The 18,037-nt window shown below is 36.1% G+C and overlaps 1 protein-coding gene across 1 annotated transcript; it reads right to left on the bottom strand.

The window, feature by feature from the left end:
- Positions 1-1,545: 1,545 nt before the first annotated feature.
- Positions 1,546-12,935, bottom strand: mpzl3 (myelin protein zero-like 3). Its single transcript, XM_044118880.1, has 6 exons — positions 12,657-12,935; positions 10,442-10,608; positions 5,064-5,277; positions 4,341-4,497; positions 2,338-2,407; positions 1,546-2,148 (listed from the first exon to the last, which is right to left on the bottom strand). Exons 1-6 carry the CDS (start codon positions 12,721-12,723, stop codon positions 2,068-2,070), a joined length of 756 nt encoding a protein of 251 aa, XP_043974815.1. The 5' UTR covers positions 12,724-12,935; the 3' UTR covers positions 1,546-2,067.
- Between the last annotated feature and the right edge of the window lie 5,102 nt (positions 12,936-18,037).

Raw genomic sequence — 18,037 nt, 5'->3', positions numbered from 1 at the left:
CTAGAGTTGCTAAAGTAGTCATTATCAGCTTATTTATAGTCAGCACTTTGCTATTTGGTAGTATATGACACATCCCACATGGACTTTAAATAGATGATTCCAACTGGGCGATGCAAACCAACTCAGCTATACAGACATACAGAAACATTTATAGAGGTTTGTAACAATAAACAGAATGTGCAGCAGTAACACAAACTCCTCCAAATAAAACAGATATGATGGGTAAGAAGTGTGAATGTATTTTTGTCTGCTGTTTGAACGCCTCGGTACAAACAGCTCAGAAAACATTAGGATTGTTTCAGTATCAGCAAGTTTTAAAATGTAACTACCAGTAATTATATTTTGTTTTGGCACTTCATGCTGGTTGTGCCTCTCCTGAAGTAAATTAAAATTTAATTGCAGCATTAGGATTTCAAATTGAAAGATTTACAGAAGTGACATTTGGAGGGAGTTTCACCTTCCATAACCAGGCACTGGTACATGCCTAAAGCTGAATTTCTTGTGGTGAGGTTGGAGATGGTTTGTGTGTCTGCCGTTATTGTTTTGTCCAGCATCTTGTGAATGATGTTCACAGGTTTTGTAGGTCTCTTGTATTACATTTTCTGTGATTCAAGCAACCAACAATACGCCAAGAACTGAAGAAAAGAAATTGGATAAATAATTTCACATCAGAAGCACTTCAGCTGGTAAAGAACTGAATCATTTATGCATACTTAGTAACAGAATAAAGACAGATAACACAAAGGTTTTGAAAACTGAGAAAATTGAGTTTTTCTTCTGTCTTCTCCGAGTGTGTTATCCACTGGAAGAAGACTTTGACATTGATGGTGTTATCATACAGCTTTGTAAGTCTGGAGTCCAAATCCTTTAACCTCCAAAACACATTCTCCTCGGAAAATCAAGTCCTTGCAGGAAACCGAGGCTTCTTCATTCAATCAATTTTCTTGATTTTCTTTTTCTGACCAACACTAGTAAGCTGTTGCCATGGTAGTTCAGATGAAGCGGGAATAATAATTGTTTCACCATAGCTGCGTGTGAATTATTAAAGCCTAGAGGGCATGAGTGAACTGACGGAGATGCAATGAAGTCAGAAAGATAAGGACTGAGTTTTATGAGGATTTAATGTTTGTGTTGTCCCTATGTCTCTTCACAAGAGTCAAAGCCTGCAACCTTACAGTGCAAGAGTCAAATCTTACCTACAAGATTTGCAGAACTACTCAGCAACATTAGGAAGCAGCTTATTCAGAAAAAGTATCATACATAAGTGGAGACTCAACTTCAACAACTTGCGCTTACTGATGAAGCACTGCATGTTGCCTTTTAGAAGGAAGTCTATTTTTAAAATCAATGCTCATTCTCTCACCGAAAAATAATCATCTCATTAATAATTTATTTAGGCAAAAAAGATGCATCCAGAGATAAACTGCCACTCAACAGCCCTCAAGAAAACACAATAACAAGTATACTGACACAAGGCGGGTACTACAATGAAACAGTGAAAGACAGAAAACATGTTAAATAGTCACAAACACAAAGTGAGATCAGTAGAAGTTTTAAATCAAAATGTTTATTCTGTCCTAATCTCAAGCAAACACCAAAAATGTTCCACTGCTGCGCAAAGACAACATGAATACAGCCGCTCTCTCAGGCAATAAATTAGGGAAAAAAACAACAAAATAAACGCATCCACAATAACAAAATGACACACAATAGGTAAATGAAAAAGATAAAAAAATATATACAATGCTCGGTTGGCTTGTTTTGTCAGGTTCCACCTGATTTAAGGGTCCTAGGCTTAGTAACTCTACTGAAGACAAATTAAAGTACACCATAACCCACAAAGGAATAAAGGATTTTTGTATTCTATCAGAGCTCAGCTTGCTCAGCTCAGCAGTCAAAAGTAAGCCAAATATTTGTGGTAAATATTGGGGTGGAGCAATTTCTAAAAATGTCTCAAAATAAAAATGAAAAAAAAAAAGTAAACTTGATGACCAAATGCCAATCAATAAGGCCAGTTTTGTTTTCTGTCCAGTGGCCAAAGTTTTTGAACGGCTATCACCGTGGATGTTAGCACTGAGATTCAACATACTCCTCTTCTCTGTGATGCATCTTCTGTACACTGTAGTATTCATCCTCTACATCAGAGTCCTTGAAGAGACCAGAGCAGGGATAGATTAAAAACTTTGTACAGGAAAATTATCAGTATGTTACGCATCTTAATGTTCTGCTGTTATGCAATGAGATTATGCAATATTTATTTGATGAAGTGGACATGTCTATTCAAGTTATTTAAGAGCTGAAAGTTATTGTTTTCAAGTGCAACACCGTTAGACGTACCATTAGACACATGTCACAGCAAGTGGTGCTCTTTATGTAGGCTGCCTGTGGGTAGCCACCACTTTCCTCTCTGATGGGAGGAGAACACACAGAGGGTTGTTAATGAAAATAACCACACAGACGGATGTCAAAACATGCTCTATGTCACACATTTTAACCTGTGTTTTGTGTGTATAAAATATATCTAAAGCTTATTTTTACCCAGCGCTGAAGTGTCTCACTGTCTCTTTCCCTCCTATTACTTTAATATCAAGGCAAACAACCATATAGCTTAGCAGGGCAAAAAAAAAAAAAAAAAAAGAAGAGTAGAATTAAAGAAAACACTTAGAGGCAAGTTCAAACAAAACGACTATTTGGAGATCTTTAAAATGACTATTTTCATGAGTTATCACCACACAAAAGAAAGCGGTGCATTAGTGCCAGAAGCTGTAATTCTTGGAGAGACTGCCTCCAAATGTGAGTCAGTCCCTGCAGACCTTGGTGTTTGAAAACCCTGCTGCTCAGTGCTTTCTCGCTGGTCTGGAGTCGGAAGTGGTGCATATGCTTAACTGTCTTTGCTGTTCACATCATGAACATGCATGTCTGATAAACCCTGATGAAGGTTTCCACATTCTTGCTCCCAAAGAAACAGTGCAATCCAAACTCTCATGAACTATGGTTGAGTCTGTAAATTTGAGTATCAGTTTCTCAACTGAAGACAAGTGAAATATTAAATTCTATTAGAAAAAAAGTGATTCATTATTAAAAGGTTATTAAATTGGGTAATAAATGATGGATGGCTGCTGCCCTGTGCTCTGACTAAATGGATGTTAAGCAAAAAAGAAAAGCCTAAAGCTGAAAGAAAGTTGTCTTCAGTAGTGGAGTTTAAAAACTTACATATAAGGACAAGAATTGATTTTGTCACAAAACTACACTATGCATTAAGGCATTTTTTAAGGTATTGTTTAAGGCATGTTTAGTAATCGTTTTATTTCTTTTGCTTAACATTGTCATCTCATTTTATAGTAACTATAGTTTGCAGTTTGAGCTCATAGTCCCATACCCTGAAGATGAACTAGTTGGAATAGTTCAATAATTTTTCAATTGGAAATTGTCCTTGATTAAGGAACCTGTAATAATTACTAGGAATAAACCTGAATGCAAAATATTGAAATTTAAAAAGAAAAGTTAGAGAAAATATGCTTAGGCATAATCTTGACTTCACTCCCTGAATCCCTTACATTTTAAATACATTCATCAAGTATAACTAAGCTACATCTCTATCCCATAACACACTTAGTGCAGGGGGATTGAGGTCGTAATTTCCTTCATGCTCCCCAACCTGTCGCTACATCAAGTTTATCTTGGCCTTCTGGTATATAGGTGTGTTTTATAAATCACATTTTTATTACTTATAATCTATTTAATTTTATTTTAACCTAAGCAGGGATTGATCCTACATCTCAGTAAAGCAATTACATTATGTTCTAAGTTTTTTTTTAACCTTGTACATATTGTGATAGTTTTCAAATATTGATATTTTTTATCAAAGTATATGAAGAGCATCTCATATTGGACCAATATAGCTACAAAGATATTATGGTGTGGTTTTTTTTCCCAGTGCTTATGTTTTAGGTTTAAGTGCAGATAATAAAAATATAATAAAGTATCTATCAATCCATCTATCTGACTTTTATTGTTATGCTAAGGTAACCAGTTTATCCAGAATCCCAAAAGAGTTAAAAAGAAGAGAAAACAGCAGCTCTACTCAGATTATGAAGTCACTGCCTGCCATCTGAAGCCAACTTAGAGATCAATCGTGGCACGACGGTGTTGATTCAAAGCACGTTCCTCCAAGACACCTGACCTTTCGTAAGCCAAATCTTTAACTTAGACCTCAGTTCTTGCTTAACCTTCGCAACATTAGCAATCCAGATGTAGAATCTATCACCGCTGAAGGCTGACTTGACTGTCATTATCCCCAAGAGAGCAACATCAGTGACTGGTAGAACAAATTTACTCACCCCTCTGTGACCTCTATCGGTGATCTGTAGGCCTTTGATTGGTTGTGCTGTTTCTTGGGACACAACATCCGTCCAATCAGGAAGAAGGTAATGAGGCCAGAGGGGAGGAGGATAAAGGCAAGGAGCACAGCAACATCCGAGAAGCGGATGGTCGTAGCTGAGGACAGCAAGAACATTGGGGTCATTAGGTACAAATTAATGACCTCAAGATGATCATCATCAGCTATTCACAGATTACACCAAGAATACAAAATCATTACAATTCTCTCCTCAGAGAAAAACAAACATTTCAGAAACATATTTAAAACAATTTCACTTCACTGTTTCAGTATAAACAGTTATGACTGTATACAGCAATCATAACTTCATTGACAGGAAGTTTGTGGTCCTCTTTGACTGGGACCACAAACTTCCTGGTTGCCTGGAAACAGCTTTCAGACATAAAAAACTAAAATGTGCAAAGTTTTCCCAAGAGCTTTAGCAGTGCTGCCACTGCAGGTGCTGAAACACACATGGCAGAGGAGGGTGATCTTCTCCCAATAGATATCCTCAACCTTACCTCAAAGCCAGAACATTTTGAGCCAGATTGCTTACGCTATAGGGCAGCCCAATGCAAACGAGGCCCAAATGTTTGCCTTAATCTGCTGAATCAAGAAATATTTGGGAGGCAGTTGAATTCAAAGGGCTGCCCACCATCATAATTTCCCATCTGTTCCAACTTACCCTTTGGAGTAACTGTCAGAACAGTGTTTGACTTTGGGGAGTCAAAGACATCTGGAGGGTTTGTGACATCACATGTGTATGTCCCATTGTCATTCAGAGTGGCATTGATCAGGGAGATGGAAACGTCCCCACGTGCAGGGGTTCCCTCCCATTTGATGCGACCAGCAAACTGACCACTCTTTGGAAGTTCAGCTTTAGAGGAGAAGTGGAAAAACTGCAATGGAAAAGAAAAGGCAAAAAAAATGTTTCATAAAGACCAGGTGGTGAAATAAAGTGTAGCTTGAGCAAAAGCTGTGCACTTTAAATATTTTAATTCACTGTCAAATATAACACCTGAAAATATCGAGTCTACTTATTCAGAGCAAATAAGACCAATTGCTGCAGAATTCAACATGGGACACTGTATTTGTCCTATTTTGGCAAGGTTGTTCATAAAAAAACAGCTGCAGGGATTCATGGTTGAGAAAAATATCTGCACATGCCTGAAAAGCAAAATTTAACTATCAAGTTGACATTTACCCGCATCAGTTTGTTTACAACAACAAACATCATCACTGAGTCACTACTCTGTTATGCCGACCAAGACCTTTTCAAACACTGTATCTAGAGTGTGAGTTTGTTGTATGTCTGTGTGGGAGCACAGAGGGAACGAAAAACATGTTTTAGAGTACATTACGACAATGGCTAATAAAGTTACACAAAAAAATTTAACTATAAATATAATTAGATTTAAACAAAAAATAGCAGTGATATATGATGATAGATTTTTCTAAATGTAATGAATAAGGACTACAAATGTTTTAAATATTGAAATGAGGGCCAGAAAAATAAAGATTCCTTGATACTATACGTGAAAGCTGGAGCTTAAACCTGAGAGATCATATCCAAGTTCAGCATGTTTGAGTTGCAGGATGAAAATCACCTGACCTCTGAATACAAAGATAATGCCCTATTGCTTCCACATACAGTGCACAAAATGACCATCATCTATATTCTCAAAGCAAAGATGAAGTTAGTATTTACTTCTAAGAGCATCAAGCCAAATTTGTCCAGCTGCTCCTGTTTTAAATCTTTCTGTTAGCCTTTTTTACCTATTACAGTGTGATTAATTTAAAACTCAATGTCTAAGTGTGAAAACAATATTGATGAATATAATCCTGATTACAATATTTTCAATTACCAAACAGCTTTAGTTCTCCTAAATCTCACTGGAAGAGTAAACAAAATTCTGTTGAAGCTAGCTTCCTAACTTTGCCTACAGGCAACAATGATATGGAGAAAAAGTGAAGACAGGGTGACTTTTTTACCCATCACAGAAAAATATAAGGTAATTCCAGGTAATTGAGGGTTTTAAACATTGGTATAAACCAGTAAATACCCATGAAATCTTCTGAATTATTCACAGTCTGGTCTGCTAACAACTGTAAAGAACAGTTAGTCAAAGCTTTAAATTCATGAACTCATCAAACCACATTTTTAAAATGTAACCAGACTCATTTTCTTCCATGTCCCCTCACCGTGGGACAAAATGTTGCCTGTTGCAAATTTATGCAGTGGCAGCTAGGTGAGTTCAGTAAGAGTGATAAAATTACAACTGTCTAAAGTAAAGGTTACACCGTTATACCCCATTATGCAATATTTCATTTGGCAACTGTTTTTATGACTCTTTAGTCCATATAACAGAACTAAGGCTAAAACCTCCTGAGACGATCATGATTAGATCTATAAAGCTTCCCGAGAGATTTTACTTTTAAAGCTAATGACTAATAAAATCATGTGACAGTCAACGCAATTAAAAAAAAATATCCAGACCTCATTTTTATCACTAAAATAAAGAAACAAAGAAAATAACAAAAATCAAAAACATTTACAATAAGAAATTATACATTTGCTCCCTAATGAGGATTGGTATAACTTTGTGGTTAAGGATGCTGTAGAGTTCATTTTGACAAATGAACAGGTGCACTGCAGCCTATAATCCTCAACACACTGACCACTGGCTGTCTACTGCATCGTCCTGCTGCCTCTGCCCTCCTTCCATCAAGCTACAACTGAAAAGGTCACTAATGTCACCAAAACTTCAAAAAAAAAAAAAAAAAAAAAAGAATTTTCTGAGATTTTTTCCCAATTTCACCTTATATTTTTTTTTTATTTTGTGTGTATCCAGGTGTGTGTTCAAGGGAACTATGCTTATTATTCATTTAAATACTGTACACAGAAATGATCCAAATAAGATTACAATTTTTAAAAAAATATTGTGTGTTTAATTCTCTCCATGTGCATATTGTGAGTATTTGAAGCGCTGAATTTTCATCTCTTGATTTGTTAGTAACTACATTCTTTCATTCAGCTTGTTATTGATAAAGAACACTGGTTTAATGGTTAGTGTGAAATTTGGATGTCGGTCTTACTCACAGTTGTGAGAAATAAACAGGAAACAAAGAGAAAGCTTTCTTTCTCAACCGATTACCAAGAAAATAGCATTCTGGAGCATTTTAGATCATAAAAAAAATGGATAAACTGGAGAGAACTGATAAGTAAGTAAGCAGATAAATCACACTCCACATAGTGGAGATCATCATTCCTGATCTCCACTACGCTAATTAGTAAAGTAAAATTGAGAAACCTGGTATATTTTGGAATTTGTTATTTTTTAAACATTGATCCAATTTATACGCTCAATAAAAATGCCTGAAACCTTCAGAAAGGAATTAACATAACACACGCAGAGTTATTTTGTTAATAACATATTCTAATGCACTATTCTGAACTTTCCTGCATCAATACTTTTGAAATAAAGATCACACAGCAACATTTCACTTGTAAGAGTCTCATGTTTATGTCCACAAGCATGCAAAAGACTGTGAGAAGTATCAACAAGGTTAGCTACATGTGGTTTCCCAAATAAAAACTATATAATAGCAAAAGCAAACAGAACAATCACAGCCACTGATATATTTTATGGTTTTACAACTCTCTGTGTCTACAAGCTCTACTTTCTAAGAGACTGACTGCATGCTCATACTGATAAAGCCAATCATCTCTATGTACTGAAGCTGGACAGGCCTATACACAACGAATTAGACCAGGACTAAAAATCAACATAGCATTTTAAACCAGGAAGACCTGGATGTATCAAAAAGGTTTAGAAAATAAGCATTTGTTTCAGGCCCAAAGAAGCTTTCAACAGCCAAATACTCCAATTACTATCATTTTCTACAAATATTTGATTGACTATTCAGCCTCTCTTCCGCAAAGTTTATTCTCCCTGAGACAGAGGTAATTACGCAAGCCACTGAAGCACTGCAGCAATGCAGATTGACACTAAAGCTTCAGCAGCAAATTGATATTTTCTGACAGGGTTTCACATGCTTATTCATGGTCTTTCCCAGTGTGATATACAGCCAGGGGCCCGCGGGCCAATAAACCAACGACATTAATGAAATTGGGAGGAAAGTAATTGAGGGCTTAGAAATAAAAATTAAAAACTTGTAGACTGTGCCGTCTGTGGGTCGTATCGAGATTCAGAATCAATAAAGCAAAAAAGGCTCCATAGCATGAGCACTAAAAATCTGAGGATTTATCTTCTTTAACTTTTTAATGGTCGCTGGTTATTCTGTCCTAAATACTTAGAGAAGACAAGTTTGTCTTAAATGAGCCCCACCAACAGCATGCCACACCAGCAGAACCACAAAGCATTAGCTTCCATTTAATGCTGAGTGCTCCTATAGGAAATTACTGCATATAGGGTTGCAGCTACCACACTATAGAGTCTCACAGTCCAAATGCAATTAGAAAGAACCACACTCTATGGCCATCTCCAAGTACAATGGAGCTGCTTAAATTATGTGGTGTACTCTTTGTGGACTGGAGAGTGAATGTTAGCCCAAAGTGTGCAGGGTTATAAGACTGAATGCAGTTATGGTTTAGAGTGGATACAGCTGAACTCATTTCAAACAAGACCACAATACAGTGAAGGAAGTGGTATCGGGTTGGGCCGGCCGATATTTACTGTGAAAGCTGCGGACATACACAAATGGTGGAAAGGAACGTAAAATTCTCAGCATGGGACTAATAAATCAAACATGCAGGTACAAATGGTGTTCAAATCGAAGATGAATGAAATCAGAATGAAATGCCTTCAGTTATTACCATCACAGCTTGTGCACTGATAGGTTCGAGAATTAGATCACACTAAAATGCAAATAAAGTAACCTGTTATTCGAACAAGTCACTTTCCTGTATGTTAAGTAGGTCCTGATAAGTTTTATCTATATGTAAATATGATCTGTATGTTTTTGGTCTGTATGACTCATAAAGACATTTATTCAGTGAAAAAAAAACTTTTTTTTGTTCAAGGCTGAAAATATGGAGAATGTCAAACCAAGCTAAGAAAATCAATCCCTATTTTAAGCACCAAATGAACCATTTTATGTGTTCCCAAGAGGCCACCATGCTTTTCAGACACAGCAAATAGGAAAAGTCAAAATTAGTAACTTATTGGTCTGACAACATATTCAGCTAGCAGGAAAATACATTCAGTTCAAAATAAAATTATTGGAATAAAATTGGAATCAGATTTTCAGTTCAAAAGTATACAGCCTGCTGCATCCCCTTCAGAGCAGACAAGGTCAAGATGCTGGTAGGTTGATTTCTCACAAAAACAACATGTAGAGGTCAGGAGTTGATTCTGTTCTGTGAGAGCTCTCACATTTTTCTAGTACTTAGATCTATTGAGTTCCTGGTTCATGTTGCTTTTTTAATCTAGGAAAGTACTAGATCAAAAAAGTACTTTCCTTTTTTGATAATAATATGTATTATATCTGCATAATACACATCCTTTTATGCAGATATTTTCAACTTTACACTCAGAGCAGAGATAATTGAGTCAATTAAGAAAAGAATGAAAAATCTTAGACTTGGAAATCTCGCCATCTGGTAGCTAACAGTGCATTGAAAAGTCATGAAGAGTTTGGAGGAGCATTTGTGAACCAGCTGCTTGATCAGGTTGAATATCAATTTAAAGAAAAGAAAATGAAATACTGAATAATATTGTCACTTTAGAAATGGACAATGGTGGGAGTTTTTTTTACCCCGTCAATCAAAATATCAGACAACAAAAAGTCTAGCAACAACCTCTGCATAACATAGAAAGTTCCATGATTTTAAATTTATATAATACTCACTCTTTAAACTTGTACTGCCTTAATACTGAGCCAAGTATCTAAGTGTTAATAAAGCAGAGTGTCAATAAAACTACCGTCAACCTGTGCTTGGTCCATTAGTTTGTCTTTAAGTATTATGCTTTAGAACACAACAACATTACATGGATTTTTAATATTGTAAGGAATTATATAAGCAGGTTCTCAAATACTCACCACCAGTGATGAACCTCCAGTCTGTGGTGTATAGGACCAGCTAACACGCATTTTACTTGTTGGGTTTGCTGTAGAGGTAAAAGTGCACGGCAACTTAACCGTACCCCCTTTAGTTGCACGGAGCTCTGGTGGAGTGGTCACTATGATGGAGGAAACTTGGGAAAGGCCTGGAGAAGAGATGAAGCCAAGTAAGCAATTGGAAATATGATACGAGCTGATTCATGTCTTCATGAGTTCCACAGAAACTGAAGTGGAGAACTAGAACAAAAAAAACAAAAAAAAAAACACACTGCATGTGTTTTTCTCCACCCACTTTTATATGAAAAACAACTGATATCAATCCAGAAATGTTGCAATGCTGTCACTTTTGTGATTGTCACAAAACTGACAGGACAGCAAGGTTCTCCTGGTACACATAACACTGAGTGACACTTTAATGCAAGTTTCTCACTAGCTGCTCTTCTTGCATTTGACAGACATGTTCAACATCTGTCCATCTGACCTTTAACAGTTATGAGTTTCTTAACATGTATCTTTATATCCATCAGTTCACTGAGGACATTAAGTGGATATAGAGATAACAACACGAGCAGAACTATTTTCTCATAAAAAGGAAATGAAGCAGAGGACTCTTGAAAGAGGAAACACTCTAAATCTCAGTGATATGATGGATGGTGCTAATGTGGTAATTAAAAGTATCATAGGAATCCTGGCAGGTCCTCTGTGGTCTTTGCACTGACACAAAGTTTCAAAATGTTGTGATAACCAAAAAAAAAACAAAAAACCTAGCAAGTAAAATTATGCAGAATAACACAATGTCACAGCCCCACAAATGGAACAAACACCTCCATCTGTATTTAGATACAATATATTCAGTTATTTTTAGATAACTACTTTTTGAAATAGTTATTTTTTTGCTCAGAATATCACCATCACAATGGGTTGAATTCATTAGTATAAACCCAACAGTTGTTGATTTATGTTAACTATCTGATTTAGAGAAGTAGTATATGATAAACAATATGTTTTTTGACATATTAATTAAAATTGTCACCGGGATTTAACAATCAGAGCCAGGAGGAAGGTCCTGGTGCTGCCAATCATCATTACTTACTGCAGCTTTAACTACCACTAACTGAACTTATATTTCTATAGTGGCTTGGAAAATGTTCATACCCCATAAGCTTTCTTTTTCAAACAAAAATGTCAAGAGTGTGCAGTGGATTTATATTCAGCCCCCTTTTCATGTGGGGTCATATGAGTAATCTAAACTAGTAAAATACACTTGTGTGTAATTTATTCTCAGTCTGCAAAGAAAAAATGGGGGCTTGGGGTGAATTACATTGATGTATTTGTAAAAAGTTCTGTATTAATGCAGGCAGGCTGAGTACAAATACAAACCACAAATTTACTGAGAGAACAGAGTACATTTTTCTTCAAAGATCTCAAATACATTAAATATAAACTAAATAATATGACAAAAAGGTTACTGGTTAATTAAACTTTAAATAATTAAGGCAAAAATAAAACTACCTCAGATTTATCCAAAAAGACACAATACTTGGTGTACATAAGCAGCATTCATTATGGATGCCCTGGCAATGTGAATGTTATTGTAACCACCCAGCATAACGCAGGTACTTATCCATATACAGAAGCTAAGCAGTCTGAATTAGTACTCAGTGCTAATGACTATTTATGTCCTATGTAAGTTATTTAAAGAGAGCTTTTGTTGGAAGGATGTTTTAGTGTATTTTAGACACTTCCTAGTCCACATACGGAGTCCCAGCGCAGAAGCCTGGCTCTGGGCTCTTCCTGAATTTACCACTGTAGGCCTGTTGTTATGCAATACTGTCCCACCCAAATACTTCTGTCAATTCAATTAATATTCTATTTACTGTTATTTTATGTATTGACCTTTCAACATAAGGTTTTAAATTTAGCGTCTTAAATTTATTAATGGTGTTTACTTATCTTCTAAAAGTAAGAAACATACTATACTGTACTAAAAATAAGTATTATAACAAACAAACTTGTACCTGCACTATTGATATAAGTAGGACTCGCCAAGACAAAGCATTTCTCTAAATAAGTAATGACTAAATAAGCAGCTTCTAAGAGCAAATATATAAGTATTTAACCGCATGTTCTTCAGCTGACGCTACATGTTGAAATATTCACTGCGACACGGCACCGGATCTCAGGCCCTACTTACCGAAAACGCCAAACAAATACAGCAACACAACTACATTTAAAGCTGTCCTTGGGTCCACTCGACACATAATTGACTTGAAGCTGGATCCACTCCGGTGACGACAGAAAAAAAATCTATAAGTTGCGTCAAAACTTTGGTAAATTTCCGTCCATAGTATGTTTCGTCTTGAGTCAGTTTTTCCCCCCTGAATACCTGTCAGGTAAATCAGGAAGTGAAAGCTCTGCGTGCGTAAGATCAGACAACAATTGGGAGGTGGTGGGAGGGAGATCAGCCAATCCTGGCAAACATGTTAGAGACAGACAGCTCGAAACTTACGCCGAAGGAAAAAATGTCAGATTCCACCATAAGATCCAAAGTCCATGACTGTTTTTGTTGTTGTTTTTTTGTTTTTTGTTTTTTGTTTTTTTAAGATAAATTAAAAACTGTAACCAGAAGTTAGTTTGGTTAAATACATTTTAAATTAGATAGCTGCACTATGTTCATTGAAAGACATGGCACAAAATAAATAAATAGTACAAATAATTTGGATTTCAATGGCAATGTGTGCTATTGGAAAATGCAGAAGCTTGTCTGAATATGTCTTTATTTCACATATGCATATTTTGGTTTTTGAATTGATTTAGACTCTTAGTGTGACACTAAGTATTCAAAAAGCTTTCAAAACAGACCTGGTCTAAATCAGAAGCGAACTAAGCAGCTGCTTACTTCCTTCCTCAAACCAGCAGGGGGTCTCCAAGAGCATTCCATTTGCCACAATTTCATTTACTTATTAAAGTCAGAGTAATTTGCTACTAGAACAACAATACTGAGCAGCACCTGTAAAATGGTAAATAAAGGGTAATGACAAATTATTTGAAATTCATTTAAAATATTATTATAAACTAACAAATTAAATAATCTAGATTAATTTTTTTGAAAGAATCTGATGGTGACACAGATGCAGTATTAACTCATAGGCTCTAGTATCCATAGCATTTTTTTATATATCAAAAAACATGTGTTAGTTTCAAAACTTTATACAACGTGTTACCAATAATCAAATAATCAGATGAAGTGTCATTCAAGCAATCTACAATTAGCTGCAATTATTGAAATAGATTACCTGATGTTGCTTTGCAGCTATAAGCTTTGAAGATACTTACAGTGGATCTGTTCTGGATAAAAGACTCATCATCATATATGGATGATATATATGGGGAATATTACTTGAGCTATGGTGATTTATGGTAGTTGGATGAAATCAAAATGAATTATATTACAACACTGTTAGAAGCAAACACATTTGGTTTTTAATTGAACCCAAACTTCTTTTAATATGAGCCCCTGTTTGCAGTCCTTATCTCCCTACCCAGCCTCTATACATAAAAAAATGCAGATGATCTGTTGGGACAAACTCCTCTTCTTTCCCTGTTCCCAATCTCCTGGTCCTACTGATGTAATTATGTCTAAAGGGAGAAGGTGTTTTCTTTTCCCAGCCTTTATTAGTTTACTTTCCCAAGGGGTGTAGTGCTTTATCTCTCAACTACTGCATGTGTTTTTTCAAAAATCCTTTGAAGTATATATGTATATATCTTTATTTGGTCTCCGTAGTCAATTTCCTTCTTACATCCATCATGTGTTCCCCAATCATTTTCTCTAAAGGAATAATTTCATGGCACATCAAAGGATATGCCAGGATAGCATCTTTTTGTACATTGACCCTGACATGCTCTGCACTTTTATGGACTTATAATAAATTCTAGTATTTGTCAACCTACACAGAAAACTAATGCTGTGAAATTTATTATATGACAAACAACTGGGAAGGGAAGTAAATTGTATAATACATTATTCCCAAAGTTGGCATTTCCAGTCCTGGTACGCTGATGTCTTCCATGTTTCAGTGGAACTGCTTCTGTGTACCTCATTTAAGCATTTGATTTATTCCTCATCTTGTCGGAAGTTCTACTAGATGCTGCAGATTTCTTATTCAAATCATGTAGATACAAAGTGAGAAAGAGATAAAACATTCAGAACTTCACTAAAAACTTGAACTGTACACCCCTGAATTAATTTATAAATCGATTCACAGTTTTTTACTGCGTAACTAAAATAACCAGCAGAGAAACCAAGACTCCCCTTACAAGGACACTCTTCGTCTCATTTTAGGGCATCCTGATGAGTTCCTAGGTCAGGAAAACGAGCACCGTCCCTTCAATGAAGTTTGGGTTTGGCATTGGTTCTCCTTCCAGTTGGATGTGCCCAGAAAACCTCCATAACATATGAGGTCTTTTTATTTTTAGGTGTCTAGTCTGGCTATGTTGCACTCAGAATTGTTGCTGCGGGCCAAAGAGAAGCACAACAGATTTAGTTTCAGAAGTGGAGCAGTATGAATTCTGCTGTATTGATCAAGTTGATTATATATATATATATATATATATATTATTTTTATATTTCTTATTTTATTTATTTTTTTATTTTATTTACTTTAATAAGTAAATGAAATTGTGGCAAATGGAATGCTCTTGGAGACCCCTGCTGGTTTCAGGAAGGAAGTAAGCAGCTGCTTAGTTTGCTTCTGATTTAGACCAGGTCTGTTTTGAAAGCTTTTTGAATACTTAGTGTCACACTAAGAGTCTAAATCAATTCAAAAAACCAAAACATGCATATGTGAAATAAAGACATATTCATAAAAGGGATTGAAGGAAATAAAAACACTATAGAAAGGACAAAAGGAATACATGAAAACAGATATCTCCTTCTTCTTCTACATAAAGTGACTAATAAACAGATAACCATGAAAACCACTGCAACAAACATCATATTTATAACAACATCACTGAAAAGTACACGGTACTAATTAATGCAAATTTATTTAGTGGCAACCACAGCCCAGTATAATGTCTCTGTAAACACCTGAAATTAACATGCAAGTGTGTGTGTGGGGGTGGGCGTGTGTGTGCGTGTGTGACCTCAGTGGTTGTGTTATGATACTTAAGGATAATAAAACACAATTTGTAAAGGTTGCATTCACTCTTTCATTACTAGGACGGATGACCAAATTAGATGTTTGAATCCAAAGTTTAGTAACCAGTTGTCTCCTTTTCCAGCTGCCTGACGCAGTGGTGTCTAGATGTGTCCCTGCTCCACATGAACTGAATTATGTAATTCTCTTAATTACCTTTTCAGTGTCTCCTCTAGCTGTGCAGAGGCCTTACAATGAACCATTTACAAATCCAGGGTTGTTAAATTAGGAAAACCCCTCAATATGCTGGACAATGGCCCGTAAGAGCTCATGTAGGACAGCAAAGTAAACCTAAGGAAAATTACCAAGGGAGTGACACGGTAGGGTTTTGGTCCTTTTTTTTAAGAAAAAAAAAAAAGGGGGGGGGGGGAGTAAAAGAGCAGAAAATGAATTCCAGTGAGGGATCACATTTCCCAGTAAAGGAGCATTGAATATTAACAAAGCATTCTTTTTTACTTTATGACAGAATATGCTCACAAAAGTGTGCTTCTCAGGTTGTTACCTCTTTTGTCTAAATTAAACACTTTACTGCATTATAGTGCTATATGAAATAGGTGTGTTAATGAATGCTAAACTGTTCCTTTTTGCATCATTAACTGTAAATCAGGACAATGACAAAATCAACACACAGCAAATGCAGCAATGTTTAATCAGAATATATGACATAATAGTTTCCATCTTCCTTTTTTGAGCTGGTGGTAATGGTGATGACCCATTAAGTGAGTATTTAATCTCACATCTTTCTAAAGAAAGATTGCATAAGCTGTATTTTGCAATCTGTTTTTACAGTCTGGTGCCTCTTACCTGGGTATGCAAACACACCATTGTATCCCGTGACACATTGTGTGTATGAATAAAAGGGTTCTCTGTTTGGCTACAGTCGCAGGTTCTCAGTTACAGCAGCAGTCCCCTCATTGACAATCAGGGCTCTCCCCTGCTCTCTTACTTTCTGGCTTCTGTGAACAACAAGAGACTCCTTTTTTTGCTGTCAGTGTGGAAGAAGACTAATGAAGGTGATTTAAATTTCTGGGCACCAAAACGTAGATGCAACCATTGTCTGGCCCCCCTAAAATGTAGAAGCTTTTCTGTCGTTTGGTTGCTTTTAATGCACTGAAAAGGCAATGATATACTGTCCAGTTCATGTCTTTTATTTAAGGTTTCTCATACACAAGTGTTAACTTCTCAGGAATGAACACAAACAAGACTGGATTGCACAAACGTTTAGAGCTTCTTAGCTGCACAATGTCCTATGAATAAAGCCGTCGCTCCACCTTTAAATGAATGCCAAACATTACTTGAACATTAGTCTTTGCATGTTAAGGTGCAGCCCTGAATAGAAATCCTAGTCTAACATTGAGTCATATTTTACATGGCAGTGAGGCAGCTATAATTTCTCTGTGAAACATGTCCTGCCAAGCCCATGTTTGTGTGTGTTATGTGTGAGCAGGCACGAGCAAAGGAATTTAATATGAGATTCCTGTGCCAGGTACAACCCAATGCAAGGTGTGGAGAGCAAAGAAAAATGACCGGTAAGTCTTAAGCACAGATTTACATTATAAACAGACTGCAGTTTTATGTAATAGTATGTAATTTCTTTTCAGAAACCTATTTCCTTTAACCAACTGTTCTAAATTGTGGAATATTACCAGTTTATTTCTGTCTTCATTGATATGTGGATCTACTGATTACATTTTTGTGCTAAGAGCAGCCAAGTTGAGACCTCAAGCTTCCCCTGTGTAATAAACACAGAATGATGTCAAATTTGGTTTGAAAAGATAGGAAGGGAAAGCTGGATGTTTCTACTCTGAGAAATTACTGTGAAGTAAACTCTGCATCTCTAATCAGCTTTCTGAATGACAGACTTGTTTAGACCTGCAAAGCAGCTTTCATGTCAGTTTTAGTGATAGAAATTTCTGATAAACTCAAATTAAAACTCAAGCACAGAGAAAGTGAAAGTGACCCCAATCCTCGCCCTCCTCCTACAACCCATGTCCACAGCATAGCATCCCTTTTAGACAACCATAATATACACTTGGTTTTCCAGATCTGTCAATGGAAAAAAAACATGAAACATGCTGAAATTATTGACACATTTGTTTAAGCAGTCATGCTGGGTATCATGTAAAAGAACATTTTTTATTATGTAGCAGGATTTTGGTTCTGTAATTCATTTACATTTTACTGAGAGACTCAGTTGGGTCAAATGTTTTCCCTGCAGAAAAACACGTTTTGCTGTGTTTCAAATTAATGTGTAGCAGTATGAAAGAGAATCAATGTTTCATAATGCACAAGCTCCGATTGTCTCTATTGCAGTATAGAAAAAAAAAGTCAAACTGTTTAACTGGAATAGTGTGTTCAATCCCACATACAGCGATAA

The sequence above is a fragment of the Gambusia affinis genome, linkage group LG06, assembly GCF_019740435.1.
Source record: "Gambusia affinis linkage group LG06, SWU_Gaff_1.0, whole genome shotgun sequence".
Classification (NCBI taxonomy): domain Eukaryota; kingdom Metazoa; phylum Chordata; class Actinopteri; order Cyprinodontiformes; family Poeciliidae; genus Gambusia; species Gambusia affinis.
Note: the sequence above shows the minus strand (reverse complement) of the source record. Positions and strands in the feature narration are given on the sequence as shown.